We start from the raw sequence: 16,670 nt of genomic DNA on the forward strand, positions 1-16,670 counted from the left end.
AGATTATCCAAATATGGGTATGAAATCACAAACAAACTTAATTAAATACATCCCACAATTGTCGATTTGGGTGCTTTTTGGAATGTATTTGTCTTTTCTCCTCGGAATGCACACTTCTTATAGCTAGGTTTTCGGAGATTGGCGGAAAGTAATTCAGCCACAACTGCATATATAAACGAAACTGCATATATAAACCAGCCGTAAAAAAAAAAGTAACTCAGCCACAACATAAATTAAAACTCAGCCACAAACTCGAAAAACGCAGCAGAAAATATGATTTTGGGCGATTACAGCGAAAAATATTTCGTAAAAACGATTGGAGACGACGATTTCGGGGAAGACGATATCGGAGAAGACAAGACAGAGAGTTAGTTCGAGGAAGACGGAGTAAACACAATGTCGATGACGATTTAAGGGAAGAGGCGGTTAGGGTTCCTTTAGTTTTTCGACGAAATTGTGCTGTGTTGTTATGTTTTTTTTTTCAACGTTATGTAATTAAAGAGATGATTGATTGTTCTCTATTACTGATGTGGATACTTAATTAGTGATGTTGATTTAATGTTTAAAAATAATTTCAATTAAAAAAAACTAACCAAAAGCCCTTATTGTCAATTACTAGGAGTATCCAAACACTCTAATAATTTTTAAAAAATGTAAAATACTCTAGTAATAAACCAACTTTTTTTATACATTCTGATAATTTTATCTATTAAGCGATACGGGGCTTACTTGACCAAGTCAAACGGGCCTTTCAAAACCTTAAACTTGTTCTCACCAGAGGTATAGAGTTCGTATAAGGCAAATAATCTCTCTTCAAGGACAAAGTTGTCTTTCCACGCATGCATCACTAGGGTTTGTGAGTCTTGAGATGTGAACCAGAGCCTAGGGTTTTGAATCTTCACTGCGTTTCCTGAAAATCGAGCAGAAATTTGCTGTAAAGTGTAAATAAAAGCTAATAACAGTATAAAAAAAAGAGGCGAATCTTGAACCACTTGCGTTGTGTATATTACAGGCTTTTGCCAAAAACAAAAAAGAAGCTAACATTTTTTTATACATGTAATTTCTTGTTAAACAAGAAACGAAATAAACAAATGAAATGCTTCTCTGTTACAGTAAAGGGGAAGAAAAAAAAGAATACAAAAGAATTTCTGAGTCATCATCGTCACTATTCACACAAAAAGAATAGATCAGATCGAAAGAACTTAATGTGTAATTAAAAAAATTTCATCAGTTATGAATGTGTGATGATATCTGCAGGTAATGACATTCCTCGCCATAACGGTGACATCTGAGGCGTTTGCGTGTGAGACAAGGAAGAGAAACAGAGTTTTGAAACAGAAGCGCTTCTCGGAGACAAGTGGACTTGTTCAAGTGCTTGAAACTGAAGCTCTGATGGGTAATCTCTTACACAGCCTATCCTTGGTCCTGCACCTGTTGTCCACTTGCAAGATAGTTGTTTCCCAAGTTGGAAAGATCTACTTTCCTTCTTTGAATTGATCCTTTTTAGGATTGATTCTTCTGGAATCTTCACTACTTCACTCTCTCTGGTTTCTTCTCCTCCTCTTGGTGAGCTCTGTTCTTGTTCTAAGTTAAAAATCTCTTCCTCTTCCTCCTCATCATCACCAGAATCGTAGTCTTCAGATACTTGAGTAGAATCCATCTTTTTTGGTGTTTCGATATTAGCCGTTACCGGAGTTGTTTCTTCTTCTTCTTCTTCTTCTATTGGATCAGCCTTGTCTTGCAAGATAATGGTCTTTTCAGACTCCAAATCCTCTTCCAGAGAATGGTTTCTCATGTGAGTGCTTCTTTGTTTGTAAAGAGAAAACTCATCTTCATCTGTAGGACTCATCTGAACACACAAAGAAAAAACACTCATAAGAACACAACCCTAACAAACTCAAGATCTAAAATTCATTCAAATCTCTTTCTCTTACCTTTACATCAGTGATATCAACATTGTTCTCTCTTAAGAAAGAGAGAAAGTCCAAGAAATTATCTTCTGTAGGTTGATAATGTCCACTGTGTGGCCAAACAGCCTTAAGAACACCACTCTCAACAACTAATCTCCCTGCAGCAACAGTAGCTCCTCCAGCTAAGAAGCTTGAATGTTGAAAGGTACCCTTCTTCTTCTTCCCAACATATAACACTTTCGACGTGCTGAGCACAAAAATCCATTTAGAATCACTTTCTTCCATTGAAGAATGAAGCATTTCTCCACTGGTCTTATAAAAGAACTTGCCTTCTTCCACAACAACCTCATAAGCTTTCCTTTCCATCTACACAAAAACATAAACATGAAAACAATAAGAAATAAGTTTCTAATTAATTTATCGGTAAGGTTACTTGTTGAGCAGGTAAAAGAAATAGATACTAACCGGACCAAGGTACTTGATGCACTGTTGCTGAAGTTTCAAACGAGGACACTTCTCCACAAGATTTACTTCTTTCCCCTCTCCAATATCAAGCCTGAAACATTTGAATCTAAGTTTAGTTTTCTTGATTCTGCTAAAATGCTTTTGACAGAAATGAGAAAAAGGAGTCGGTGATTAGTAGTGTTACCAGTAGAAGAAAGGTTCTCTACTCTGACAGTGGAGCCATTTGTTGTAGTAAAAGTGCAGGTTGTGTCCATACCGATGTCTGGGGTCAATCTGTTATATACCAAAATGCATTAAACCAAGATCAGATTTCAATCCAAAAAGTTGTACTAATTAAAAAAAAGAAAACTAGTCTATATAAAACTTACAGCTTCAAGCCAATGTTGTAGAGCAAGCTTTTGTGCTTTTCCATTCTTGGACAATCCTTTACCAACCTTAGCTGCTCTAGTCCTAGCTCTAGACCACCTCGAAATCGCGGTTTCGTGCTTCTCAATATCAAAGAAAGATATAGAACTTCTCTTCAGCTCAGCAAAATCCAATAGCTTCCACCTGTGATTAAAACAGATTAGATCACCACAACACAACTCAAAGATGGAACGTTTATAAGTTTTAAGATAAAAGAAACTAACCAGCTTTGCTCCACGAGCACTGCACAATCAGCCAGCTTTCTCCTCGTACGGAAGCTCTTGTAAACTTTCTGTAACTTAATAGCAGCTTCGTGTTTAGGGTTCTTCGGATCAAGAACTGAGAGTTCTCTAGCAATCTCTGCATTGTCTATCTCGAAGCCATTCTCTATCGTTCTCTCGAGCTGCATCCCTTTGAAGCTGACAGACTTCTCAACAACCATTTTACCACCCGATCCAATAGATTTCAAGATCGTGGGCTCGAGAGTTCTGTCATTGAAGTTAACGGATCTCTTGGGAGTTTTGCACTCGTCCTCATCACCGAAGCTTATGGACTTAACGGTGACGGAGTCTAGAGCAACCTCGACGTCTTCTTGCTTGGTGAACGGATAGGAGAATGAGACTCCCATTCAATAGATCCCAATAGGTTCTGACCTGAAGTGAAACATAATGAATCTGTTAAAAATCAAAACTCTTCGGATCTGGAAAACAGAGCAACCTGGAAATGCTGCTCAGGCAAATCATGGAAAATATGAATATAAATAATTAAAAATCATTTTTTAACAAGAACCCATTACTGATAATATCTTCGAATGAAGTATTATCAAACCCAACATCAAGAAAAATCTTCAGAAAAAAAAAACAGAATAATTGAAAACAAAAGCTCGAATAGGTACCTCGAATATACGCACTTGATCAGGTTTGTCAGTAAAAGCTCGTTTGAGGAATCTTGAAAGTTTCTCTTTAGTTCTTCTTGAATCTTGTTTAGATTCTTTTCTTTTCTTGAGAATTCGAAAGATTTCTTTGTTCTTGTTTTTTTTAGCTGAAGAAGGAAATGAAGCTCACAAATCGCAAGTTACAAACTCTTCAGCAATGGAGTTTATATATATAATACCGTCAACTCCAGGACAGATAGAGAGAGAGAGAGAGAGAGAGAAAGAGAAGCGTCGATATTTCCAACCACGTGTTTGTAGCTGCAGAATATTCATTCTAGGTCAAAAGTTCAAACTCAAGATTTTACTTTACCTACAAGCAAAATTTAAATATGTTGTGGGTTTAGCGAGAAAAGGTTTCTAAACTATATCATCATAAAATGACTCCTTTTTTTATCATCTGAATTTGACTAGATCCATTTTTTGTGTGTATTAGTTAGTATAATTGTAACGTCACCATAATCAAGTGACGTAGTTGCATTCGTGGGATTTCCTTAATACTATTCGTTGATTTTCTTATTAAAAAATTTCCATGTTTATCAATTCTGAAGAAGCCCGATGTTGTTTTTTTTTTCCAATAAAATGCGATTTGATGAAATTTCCTTCTTCCTTTCGTGGCGACCCACAGAATACTACGGCTATTCAACGAAAAGTGTTTTGGTGGGTCAATAAAAACAAAAAAAATCATGGAATTAATAAGCATATACAATAGAGTGTTATCATTTGTATTTTAATCCTTATGTAACGAGGCAACGGAACATTCAAGCTTTGCATCTAGCGACACTTTATTACATAACTTTTTTTTTGGGTCAAGCTTTATCTATGTACCACACAATATACATTGAAATACACCACATAATACATGCATATGTACACTTTCTCTTGAAAATTAGATTGATAGCGACTTGCCTCCTTATATGTCCTTCTAAGTTCTAACACACCAAACATATCAACTCTATTATCGGAATACACCTCTATTCAGCAACATCTTAGTCAAATTGTACGCCGTCATTTAGTTTCTAATTTTTATTTTATTTAGTTTCTAATTTTTATTTCTTTAAAAAAAAAATTGGAATTACAAAAATGTTTAGTATCGAGTTTTTCATTTTGTAAGTAAAATATGATATAAAAAATAAAAAAGAACTAGTATTCAATCCAAAAAAGGAAAAACTAGTTTTCACTCAACGAAATAAAAAAAGAAGAAGAAATGCTTACTTTATAAAATACTAAAAAAAGGAAAAATGTGGATAAATTTATAAAATATTAAAATATATGATGATGATGTGTCAATTTTGGGTGCATCAATTGCGCTTACCTGGTGTTATGAAGCTTACCTGGTTTTATGAAAATGAAGAAATGCTTACTTTATAGTTTATATATATATAGTACGGCGTCTGTTTTTTATTAAAAAAATTATATAATGAAAATAACGGGTATGATTGGTAACTATTAGAGAGATTGAGAATAAATTAAATGGAGAAAATGAAAATAAATTTAATGGAGTAACTCAGAGAAAAAGATAATATAAATAAAATAAAAAACAGAGCAAATCAAAGCCAGCAATAACAGTGTAGTTCACTGATAAACTAGAACGGTACATTTACCTTTATTTAAACGGTATCCAGGGTAAAACTAACAACATTTGTTTTCGCTTGACTAACAAGTTCTTAGCTGAACTGAGGGTAAATAGTTTTTTTCGCAAAATATTTTTCAGTACTATTACTGCTATACAATCACACCCAGTATACTTAGACGTAATGAAACCATTTTCAATTATTCATATGATATATTAGAAAATAATATACTTTGACGTAAACAAACTCAGACCGTACATAAGATATCGGTAAGCTCGCCACATGTAGAGAGTTCGCACCAAACCACGACGCTGATGTTAACTTTCAAGTACCACACCGTACCTAACATGGGGGCAACCGTATCTTTTGACGGTATTCAAAAATTATGAGACTTTTTAATGTCTGCAAGAATCTTTAGATCTGTGAAATACTAGTAATTGTAGGCAATTAACTTCATTAACTTAAGAGGGAGCAATAATATTATAATCGTTTAAAATATGGTTGATCTAATCTAACTATAAAGTTTATTGGTCCACCAATTAAATGCATTCAATGATTATGTCTTTATTAGTAGTAATAATACCCAACTTGTAATACATGTACAAGTTGGCTGAACTTTCTATTATTGAAACCATTTGCAAGTAAAAAAAAATAATCTTACAAGAAACTCTACTCAAATTATAAACAACACATAGTAATCTAGTGTTGCCGTTTACAATCAAAGAGATATGCTAGGATGAATAAATAGTTAATTAGTACAGTAGTAAATGTTTACATGGTAGGAGCATGATGTAATAAAGTCAAAGGATGAGAGTGATAGCGTAAGTTGTAACAGCCAGAGGCCAGCTGGGAAGCACAAGGGCGAATTAAATAATGCCAGTGAGGATTCTCTACAAGCGTAAAATCGTTCAATATTAATATTTAGTCGTAAAACTCCAAGAGAAGAGACGCGGTGTTGGTTTCAGTAAAAGAGAAAAGTGCACCGACGCGACGACAAGTAGGAGTGAAGCGAACTACCTACGTTTCCATGCACCGTTCCGTACTCTATTATTTGCTCACCTTTTCCCGAGAGAGTACGGCCACTTTTTACTTTGTTGACCTTTATTGGTTTCATAGTCACATGTTGACTGGCTCGTTCCAAAAACACGTCAACAGTCTCCAATGCTCTTCTGTCTCAACGGGTGGAATGGATATGTTTATTACCAATGGTTGAGTCTGAAGAAAGTCATAAGTAAAAGTTGAATGTGATAATAATGAAAATGTTATTAGACGGTAGAAGAATAACGACGAAGGCGTAAACCCAAGGGGCGAATTAGTTCTGGACTTGCCATCCAATACTTTGTTACTCATCCCTAGGCCTGGGCATAATATCTGTAACCCGAAATCCGAACCGAACCCGAACCGAAAAATCCGATCCGTATCCGGTCCGAAATGTAAAAAATATCTGAATGGGTCTTGCAAGGTGGTACAAACCATATCCGAACCCGAAGTGTTATTAACCGAACCCGAACGGGTAACCCAAAAAACCGAAAAAATCGAAAAAACCGAAAAGATATCCGAAGAAACCGACTCGAATGTTCAAAATATTATACAATATAATTATATGAAACATGAATATATACTTCAAATATTCAATTTCATATTTATTTTGATATGTTATCTAACAATAAGTATTTAAAATATAATTAACTACCTTAAATACTTAATTATATATAAATAAATATATATTTTTTATGTTTTACTTTTAAATTTTAGATTTTATTTCGGGTATATTCGAACCGATCCAATATAACCTGAATCTGAATGATATATGATTACTGTATGGGTTCTATGATGTGATAAAAAACCGATCTGAACCCGATGTGTTATATCCGAACCCGATCCGCACTTGCAAATTTACTAGAATGGAACCTACAAAGTGTTATAAAAAAAACCGAAATCCAAAAAATCCGATCCGAACACCAACAGGTACCCGAACGTCCAGGCCTACTCATCCCTCTATGATCTATGTACCGCTTCTACAATAATTGTTCATAGACATTTATGACTTTATTGCTTAAAAGATGTTACGTTTATACTTTATATATTGATGTGTTTAGATAACTAGCAAATAATTTTATTTTTACTGTATTTCTATACATCGTAATCGTAATCTTAAATATTAATTCACGTTGACATCTTCTACCTTGTTATCAATACCACTTTGAATTGACGAATATCAGTTTGTAAATATTAATCTATGTTGACCCTTTCACACGGTTTTACTTGTATTTTACTTATGATTTTCTTCCATCGCCACTAGCAATTTTGAATTATTACTACAATTTTGATTTTAGTTGAGTTATTACTAGATAGTGTAATTGCCCATGGAGAAAATGTCAATTTGTTGTTTTCATCGTTCTCTGAAAGCAATTTCGCTTTTTAAAATCAAGGTTTATGGATGCTACAAATCTTGTTTTTGTAAGGCTAGATAAAAGTTGGTCTAATAGTTTTGAACAGCTAGTTAAAGAATTTAACCGAAAAAGAACAGTCAGTTAAAGAAAGAACATATTAACAAATTAATACGTTATCGTAATTTTCACAAATATTTATTTAAACAATAGATTTCCAGGCAAGAATTGAATATTGGACTAAGCGAAAACAAAAGAAAATTGAATTAAATGAAACTTTAGAACTGCCCATTATTGTGTCGAGGTGGTAGAACTTAACACATATAAGACAATAAATATTGTCATCCATCGACATCATCACTTATATCATGGACGTCCATTTCAATATAGGACCAAAACTTATGGTTATATCCTAATTAATGTATTGTTCCATTCGTCATATCTCGTTTTGGAAGTATATGTTATAACTTATAGCAATACATTTCTTTTGTTTGTTGCCAAGTACATGAATATATAGTTTTGAGTACGCAATTTGTATCACCTAGAGGCCCAGCTTTATAAGTTATCTTTTACAATCATTTTGAAGCTATCTCTAACGGCCTAAAACATTTATTAGTCAATTTTATGTGATCTAAACAATAAAAACTACTACGACTATTATCACTAACTAATAGGATTACACAAATTTACTGACAATATAGCTACAGAAAAATAAGAAAATGGTGATGCTGCATGTTATTTATCATCCACGAAACCTATTTATTTTTTTAGAAAAAACTAGTATGAAGCTAGAGAATTGGTCAATTACTTCATGTTTCAGAACTTGAACCACAAGCTGGTCTAACAAAACTAAAAAAAAAAAAACTAAAATACTCATAAAATAAGCTTGAAACTTGAATAGTAGTATATGAAGTCAAAATTATGGTCAACTCAACTAAGATGATTACGGTCGAGTCAACTAAGATGATTTTTTTAATAAAAAAAGTGAAAATGATTTAAATATTTAAAGTAACAATGGTCTTTTGAATTATTAGTTTTACATGGACGAGTCCTTTTTTCTAGCTACCGGAAATAATCAAGCCACGAAGACATCAAGACATTGGTGTTACGTATGGTTAGGCCTGTAACTTATTATCCGAGATTCGGATTCGATCCGAGATCCGCTCCGGATCCGCTCCGAAAATAGGATATCCGGGGTGCCCGGATCCGAATCCGGATAGTAAAATCTTAGATCCGTGCAAACCGAATCCGGATCCGGATATCTTAATTTTTAGGTCCGGATATTTGGATCCGGATCCGGATTTTTAAAATACATTAAATTTTTAAATTTTATTAATATTTATATTTGATATATTAATATTTATACATGAATTAATCTTATAATATTATATTTTAGTTTTTACAATATTATAAACATATATAAATATATTTATAAATATTTAATTTATGTATTATATTAAAAAAATTAGTATTTTTTGTTAAAAAAATTATTTTTAATTATTTTGACGGATCCGGATCCGGATCCGGATATCCGCGGATAATAGAATATCGAGACGGATATCCGGAAACCACCAATCCGGATCCGGATATTAAATCCACGGATCCGACAGATCCGGATCCGGATCCGGATACCCTAAATTTCCCGGATATCCGGATCCGTCCCAGGGCTACGTATGGTGATGATCACCAGACCAAAAAGTAGTTATTTATACTATTAAAATTCAAATTGTACATATTATTACGTAATTATTGGATAATCATAATTATAATCAATGAAACATCTTAGTTATTATAGGTACGACTATGCATCAACCATGCCTTTCAATTCAAAAACCACAAGGTGATCAGATCTAGAAGAAGATGATCTGCATCCAAAAATTGATTAAGAAACTTGGTTTGCTTAAGGACCACACTATCTATGAAGCCAATATATAAGTATCCATATTAACAACCAAACTATCTAAATAATAGACTACAAGAGTTTCATCACAATATAACGGGAAAACCTTTGAGCTGAAACAATTCGAGATAGATTAAAATAAAATAAGAATATGTAAAATATAATTAAGGGAAATCATATTCACGAGAAAAGCAACTTATTGATCAATGTGTGCTTGTATTTGTGAGTTACCCATAATTATTTTCCAAATCAGAAAATATAATAATAAATAAACCCAAGTAAAGATTATCAAGTTAAAGCCATAGAAAACTGCAGTTAAGAGACACATATCCATAATGTTGCAAAGCTGGCTTGCAGAACTACAACCCCAAGATAGAGCATAGATTCAATGCAATGTATTTCCATGGAAAAAAAAATGATCTTCTGTCTCTTTCCATCTGATTTTATTATCCATATGTTTCCTTTATTATATGTGATTCTTGAGTTCTGAGTCTCAGTGTGGAGTCTTTTCATTCGCTCAGTGACAAGCTCAAGCAAGTTTCAAAAATCATAAAAGTCATTTCTGGTATCCCATAGCTCACCTGTCATCCCAGCTTACATGTCACCTAAAGGAAATCAAGCAATTCAGATGCATTGATCTCTCATTCTCACATATCATTCCATTTTAAAACAAAAAAAAATCTAGATTACTCTGCATATAATTTGCAAATCTGAAATATCCATGATTACAAAGCAAACAAGATGGATTACGCTTATAATATGATGTAAAAGGGAAGATGTAGTTTTGAATATAATAACATTTTGGTTCCTCCTTATCCCAAAATGTACAGAGACAAGTACAACTAGCTGTACTTGGACTTAAGAGTCATTGAAAATATCATTGACATAAATGTAAAAGTTAATTGGTGTCTGTATCCCTGTCGAACATCTATATTGGCGAAGTATCCATGCTTTCTGATTAATAATTTCAAATCCATAATATCCCTAGACTCTACTATGTGCAGCTAAAAGCGTTGTCATACTCGTGGACATGAAGCGAGTATTAACTCGAATTGAAACGAGTTTCTGCATTGATGGTGTCCGTTCGACAAGACATAATCATATAATCTATGTTGTTCCTAAGCTTATGTTCCCTAACCCATTCTCATTAATAATTTCAAATTATGAGTTTAATTAACTACTTTTGGGAAGATTATGGATATTTTCATTTTCGATTAATAATTTTCAAATTATGAGTTTAATTAACTTTTGGAAAGATCATGGGTATTTTTTCGAAGTAAATAAGATGTTATAAAATATTTTTTATTAATTGCTACTTAATTTAGTAGCTGATACATGTTTTGGTAAATAGTTTGTCGACTTATACATTGTTTCATACATGGTTTGTTACTTGATAAATTGGTAGATACATAGTTTGCGAGTTGATACATTTTTTTGATAAATTGTTTGTTATCTGATAAATTGGTTGGATACATGGTACATATTTTAGCTTATACATAGTTTGATATCAAATTATTAATAAATGGTTGGTATGCTACATAGACTTGTTGTTATCTGATAAATTGGTTGGATACATGGTACATATTTTAGCTTATACATAGTTTGATATCAAATTATTAATAAATGGTTGGTATGCTACATAGACTTGTTGTTATCTGATAAAATATTTGTTACCTGGTACATGTTATGTTAGCTGATATATAATTTGTTATCTGATACATGCTATGTTAGATCATATATAATACTATGTCTTAACGGTTACAAATTACATTAGCCAAAAACCTTTACGTGTTGTCGTTCTTGTTAGACGGATTGAAAGATCCCCCAAATATATTCTTATAACCATATTGTTAATTATTTTTCTCCATTAGTTTCTCTTCGTAAGTTACATTTATCTAAATAATATACTTGTAAATATGGATATAAATCATGTGGCTAAAATCGCTCCAGCTGTAAATTTATGACATCAAACACCACTTTATTTAGCTGACACATTTTTGCTTTCTGCAGCATTAGAATTGACAGCAAAAATTTTCATCATTACAAAGGAGCAAAATCATCTATTCATGGCTTAAATATCATATATTATACCATTAACATCAATCAGTGTGTAGGTAGCAAATATAAGCTTCTATTGAATATAGTTAACTAATTGTCTCTAAATGTAAAACAGGTTTGGGAGACTAGATGCAGCAACAAGGCACTCACTTCAGGTTTGTTGTGGGGTGGGGATCAATCACTTCATGTTTCATAACTTGAACCGCAGGTCGGTCCAAGAATATTAAAAAAAAAACTAAAATACTCGTAAAATATGTTTTTTTTATCGAACTACTTGATTAATTAAACGCGAAACCGAGTTACTCCCTAACGGGAGGGATTACAGATAGACTTAGAGCAACCTTTGCCAAGGAATCTGCTACAACATTGTTCAAACGAGGAACATACGAAAACGAGATATAATCAAACCTACAGCTCAAAACTCGGATATCGAGCAAAACACTCTGGAGTAGAACTGTCGACGAAGAAGAGTTGAGGAGGTTGACGAGAGACTTCAAATCAGAGAAAACATTCACCTGAGAGAAATCATTAGTGACTGCATCCATAAGGGCAGCCTTTACCGCAAGCGCTTCCGCAACAATGGGCGCAGCGACATGAAGGCGGTTAGTAGAGTGGTGATGGACCTTGACACCAGAGGGATCAACAAATGTCCAGCCCTGTCCGCTGTTGCCAGAAACAGGGTCCCAAGCTCCATCAGTAAAGCATCTAACGCCATATACATTCGGAGGGGGGGGGGGAAGGATCGAGCGTGAGGGGAATGCGAGGTGTTGTCAGATTGAGAGGCCTCTTCCCAGCTTCGCGCATCTTTCAATGCTTTAGTGACCAGTTCCGTTTCAGTACACGACTTGCCTTCAAAGACTAGTCTGTTTCGGTTCTTCCATAGATGCCAGTAGAGCCAGGGATAGAGTGGAGAGCGGCCCAGCCCAGAGGGTGGGAGGTTGATCATTCTAGTGTTTTGGACCAGCAACTCTCTCATTGATACAATAGTTCCTGCATTTGGCTTGTGCATAGTCGGAACAAGATCCCAAACACGGGCAGCAAAAGAGCAGGTGAGGAAGAGGTGCAAAGGTGTTTCGACCTCTCCGCATCGCTTGCATTTCGATTCCGTTTGGAGTCCTCTAACACGCAAGGTGTGTCCCGTTGGAAGTGCTCCATTCGTCGCTCTCCATAGGAAGGTTTGGATCTTAGAAGAGGTGTGTAAGTTCCAGATGCATTTGCCCCAGGGAAACTGATCCGTAACATGGTTTAACTGAGCTTTTCGAGCCATAGCGTAGCCTGACTTGGACGAGTAAGATCCTGAGGAAACCAGATTAGTTCATCATTTTTGTTAAAGGAACTAGGAATGATTTGAAGAATACAGTCCTCATACAGAGGCAAGTGCTGACTAATAGCACTGAAGTTCCACTCATTTGACTCAGGGAGGATAATGTCCGAGACATGCAGCTCTTGGCTCTCCCTAGAGGGAGGAGGCCCTATGGGAGTTAATGGAGTTGATAAATATACCCACGGGTCAGCCCATACTCTGATCTGCGAGCCGTTCCCCACACTCCATCCCAAGCCCAAGTTAAGTAGTTCTACACCCCAGATGATACCCCTCCACCTGTGAGAGGCAGCTGAAGGACATGGGCCTTCAAGCTAGGGAGCAGAATGGCAGTACTTCCCTAGGAGTGTCTACGCCAGGAGAGAATGGGGTTCTCGGATCAGTCGCCACGCTATCTTTGCCAACAGAGCTTGATTATAGCATGTTATGTCTCGGAAACCAAGCCCACCTAAGTTCTTCGGGAGGGTGAGTCTAGACCACGCCACCCAGCACATTTTCCGCACATTATGCTTTGAATCCCACCAAAATCTCGTAAGAAGAGATTGGATTTGTTTGCATAGGGAGGCTGGTAGCATGAAACATGACATAGCATATGCGGGTATGGCTGTAAGAACAGCTTTAAGCAGTACATGTTTGCCTGCACCGGAAAGGAATCTAGTAGACCAATTCAGTACCTTCTGTCGGATGCGGTCGATGATGCTATTGAAGATATCTCGTTTACGTCTTCCGAAGTGCTCGGGCAGTCCTAGATACTTCCCTATGCCACCTTCTTTGTTGATAGCCAGTGAACGTTTGACTCTGATTTTAGCAGAAGCCGGAGTCTTAGACGAGAAGGTTATGGCCAACTTGCTTGGGCTGATGCACTGTCCCGATGCTCGCTCGTATCTTGCTAGAAGCGCGAGAAGGTTGGTACAGCTCGCTTCATCGGATCTGGTGAAGAACATGGTGTCATCGGCGAAGAGCAAATGATTGATCGGAGGGCAATTGCGGGCCACTTTGATTCCCGGTAGGTCTCCAGAGGCTTGCGCTTTACTGCATAATCCCGACAAGACCTCTGTACACAGTATAAAGAGGTAAGGCGACAAAGGGTCTCCTTGCCGTATTCCTCGAGCCGGTTTCACTTTGCCTTGTGGAGCGCCATTAATCAAGAAAGAGTAGGACACCGAGGTCACGCAGACCATAATCCACGAGATCCAGCGGTCATGGAAGCCCAATCTCCACAGTACAACTTCCAAGAAGGTCCACTCGATCCTATCATAGGCCTTGCTCATGTCCGTTTTCACAGCCATGGAGCACCGGACCTTAGCTTTTGAGGTGTGTAGATAGTGAAGGATCTCGTGGGTGATGAGAACATTGTCTCCAATAGCCCGTTTAGGGACAAAAGCCGACTGATGAGGTGAGATAATTCGCGGGAGTAAAGGTTGTAGGCGCTTTGTAAGAATCTTTGCTATGATCTCTTAGTGCGTGGAGCAAAGCGCGATAGGACGGAAATCGGCAACCTTCCTCGGACAGGAGATCTTAGCTATCAAACGAACATGAGTTTCGTTCTGTCTCGGATGGAGATAACCTGATTCGAAGAACTCTCGGATATCTCGATACACATCCTCACCAACCGTGTTCCAAAAGGAATGGTAAAAGCCCGCGTAGAAGCCATCAGGTCCTGGGGTTTTATCGGCATGAATCGCAAACACGGCATTGTATACTTCAGTTCGGTCCGGTATAGCAACAAGTCTTTCGTTATCTTCTGGTGTGATACACGGATTCAGCGCTTCGTTGACTCTCTCAAGACAGTCTGCTCCTGACGATGCAAATATATTCTGGAAATAAGTGGAGATAGTTGAGACTATTCCTTCTTCGGTATCAAACACTCTGCCCTCATCGTCTTCTAGAACAGAGAAGTTGTTGATTTGACGCCTGCCCCGGGTGATAGCGTGAAAGAAGCCAGAGTTACGATCGCCGCACTGAAGCCAGAGGATGCGACTTCTTTGTCGCCAGTATTCTTCCTCCTCTTGGTAAGCTTTTTCAAGAGTTGCAGTAGTGGGTACAATAAGGTCGGTATCGGGTAAGGGGGCAGAGAGCGCAGCTTCAAGGACTTGTTGAGCTTCTTTGATTACTTCAGAGCTTTTGATGTTCAGTTCTCTTGTCCATTCAATGATTTTTCTCTGCACCCGATCAATTTTGGAGAGAACAGCTTCTTGTCTATGGAGTGGCCACTGGTCTTCGACGAGCTTGTGTATATCAGGGTTTTTCCTCAATCTCCTATCAAATCGAAAGTTCCCCTTTCTAGAAGTTTTAGTCTGGTCAAAAAGAGTGAGGAGTGGCAGGTGATCCGAACCCTCAAAGCTGAGGTAGATATTGCGACATGATGGGAAAAGTTCCGACCACGCACAGTTTGACATAGCTCGATCAAGACGAGATTGGATGAAGTGTTCATGTCTCATTCCGTGCCAAGATAGATGGTTACCAGCATGTGGCAAGTCCCATAGCCCAGATTGGGACACAAAACTGCGGAAAGCTAAGAAAGATCCCTCCCAGCGCGGTGGGCCTCCAACCTTCTCGGAGTTGTCAAGTAAGTCGTTGAAGTCCCATGTTATAAACCATGCAGAGTCTCGAGCCTTGCCGAGTTCGACCAATTTACTCCAAAAGGCAGCTCGATCTTCTTTTCTCGGAGTGCCATAAATGAAGGAAGCAAAGAATGATGACTTTTTTGAGCAGATGAATGTGTCGATGATATTACAAGATGAGTACAAAACATCCACTTTTATATCATCCTTCCAAGACAACATAAGACCTCCACTTAAACCAGTAGGAGGTACTGAGAAATGTTGTTTATACAGAGAGTTCTGAAATAATCGGAGGACTTTTTCATCGCTGTTCTTAGTCTCCATTAGAAATAAGATATCGGGAGATAGTCGAGTACGTATCTCCTTGATCCGCTGGTCTGTCAAGGTGCTTCCAATCCCTTGACAGTTCCAGCTCAAACACGCTAAGGAAGCGGATCTTGAGGTGGCCGAAAATCTGCCACCTTCTTCTTGGTAGAGGGGAAAACCCTAGTAGATGGAGCCACCTGAGCAGGCGCAGGGGCCTTACTTGTAGCAGGTCCTGTCTTAGCGCCAGCAGCCGACATGACAAGCCTTCTCTTGGACGATTGCTGACCCTTCGTGACCCTTCTTTTCTTTAAGCTTACACCTTGGACAGGGCTTCTAGGAATTTTCTTCTTTGTAGGTTGGTCAGGCGCCTTACGCTTTCCTAGCGTCTTTGCAGCAATACGACCCGAGCGCTTAGGAAGACGGCCCAAGGAGAGAGTGATGGTAGTGTCTGGTTTCGCAGGTACATGGCCAAGACGTAAAGAGACATGAAGCCTATCTTCGCTGAGAGTGCGGATCAGAGATGGTTCAGATTGGGGGGCTTAGAGCCCGACGCCCCTGTTCTGTCAATGAAAGGTAGGTCTCCCATTGTTTCTTCAAAATATTGCAATTCCACATCTTGGAGAATGCCAGAGTCAGTAGTAACCTCCTCATTACGAGGCAAATGCTCTCTATTGGTGGGCAAAGAGAGTCGATCCCGGGCCGGGCGTTTTTCAGAAGTGCCAATCAAACTAACCACAGGGGAGATTCTTTCCAGAGCAGAACGTCGCTCTCTAGAATTGGCATGGGCAGAGGTTGGTCCTGGAGGAGTTATTAGAGGTTCTCTGACAGGACGCGAGCGGGGGGGGG

The 16,670-nt window shown here is 37.4% G+C and overlaps 3 protein-coding genes across 3 annotated transcripts in view; all 3 read right to left on the reverse strand.

The window, feature by feature from the left end:
- Positions 1-1,231: 1,231 nt before the first annotated feature.
- LOC106344171 lies at positions 1,232-3,873 on the reverse strand. Its single transcript, XM_013783585.1, has 7 exons — positions 3,676-3,873; positions 3,005-3,433; positions 2,744-2,924; positions 2,560-2,648; positions 2,376-2,466; positions 1,935-2,276; positions 1,232-1,849 (listed from the first exon to the last, which is right to left on the reverse strand). Exons 2-7 carry the CDS (start codon positions 3,406-3,408, stop codon positions 1,232-1,234), a joined length of 1,725 nt encoding a protein of 574 aa, XP_013639039.1. The 5' UTR covers positions 3,409-3,433; positions 3,676-3,873.
- Positions 3,874-11,932: 8,059 nt separating this feature from the next.
- Positions 11,933-14,243, reverse strand: LOC106292322. The gene is made up of 4 exons (XM_013727921.1): positions 13,629-14,243; positions 13,019-13,268; positions 12,395-12,929; positions 11,933-12,296 (listed from the first exon to the last, which is right to left on the reverse strand). The coding sequence occupies exons 1-4, from the start codon at positions 14,241-14,243 to the stop codon at positions 11,933-11,935; spliced, it is 1,764 nt and encodes a 587-aa protein (XP_013583375.1).
- A 1,697-nt stretch (positions 14,244-15,940) lies between these two features.
- Positions 15,941-16,670, reverse strand: part of LOC106292323 — a 1,907-nt gene continuing 1,177 nt past the window's right edge. The window contains exon 2 of the mRNA XM_013727922.1: positions 15,941-16,325. Coding sequence (XP_013583376.1) covers positions 15,941-16,325 — 385 coding nt within the window. The remainder of the gene's footprint in view (positions 16,326-16,670) is intronic.

The sequence above is a fragment of the Brassica oleracea genome, chromosome C5, assembly GCF_000695525.1.
Source record: "Brassica oleracea var. oleracea cultivar TO1000 chromosome C5, BOL, whole genome shotgun sequence".
Lineage (NCBI taxonomy): Eukaryota > Viridiplantae > Streptophyta > Magnoliopsida > Brassicales > Brassicaceae > Brassica > Brassica oleracea.

Excerpts from the sequence above, each read along its gene's own strand:
- LOC106344171 (XM_013783585.1), bottom strand. The coding sequence starts at position 3,408 with ATGGGAGTCTCATTCTCCTATCCGTTCACCAAGCAAGAAGACGTCGAG. Across the intron at positions 2,925-3,004 it reads GTGCTCGTGGAGCAAAGCTG|GTGGAAGCTATTGGATTTTG; the intron begins GTTAGTTTCTTT and ends TTTTAATCACAG. Across the intron at positions 2,277-2,375 it reads GCATCAAGTACCTTGGTCCG|ATGGAAAGGAAAGCTTATGA; the intron begins GTTAGTATCTAT and ends GTTTTTGTGTAG.
- LOC106292322 (XM_013727921.1), bottom strand. The coding sequence starts at position 14,243 with ATGGCTGTGAAAACGGACATGAGCAAGGCCTATGATAGGATCGAGTGG. Across the intron at positions 12,930-13,018 it reads GTGGAACTTCAGTGCTATTA|GATCTTACTCGTCCAAGTCA; the intron begins GTCAGCACTTGC and ends TGGTTTCCTCAG. Across the intron at positions 12,297-12,394 it reads TCTCAATCTGACAACACCTC|CGGACAGGGCTGGACATTTG; the intron begins GCATTCCCCTCA and ends TTCTGGCAACAG.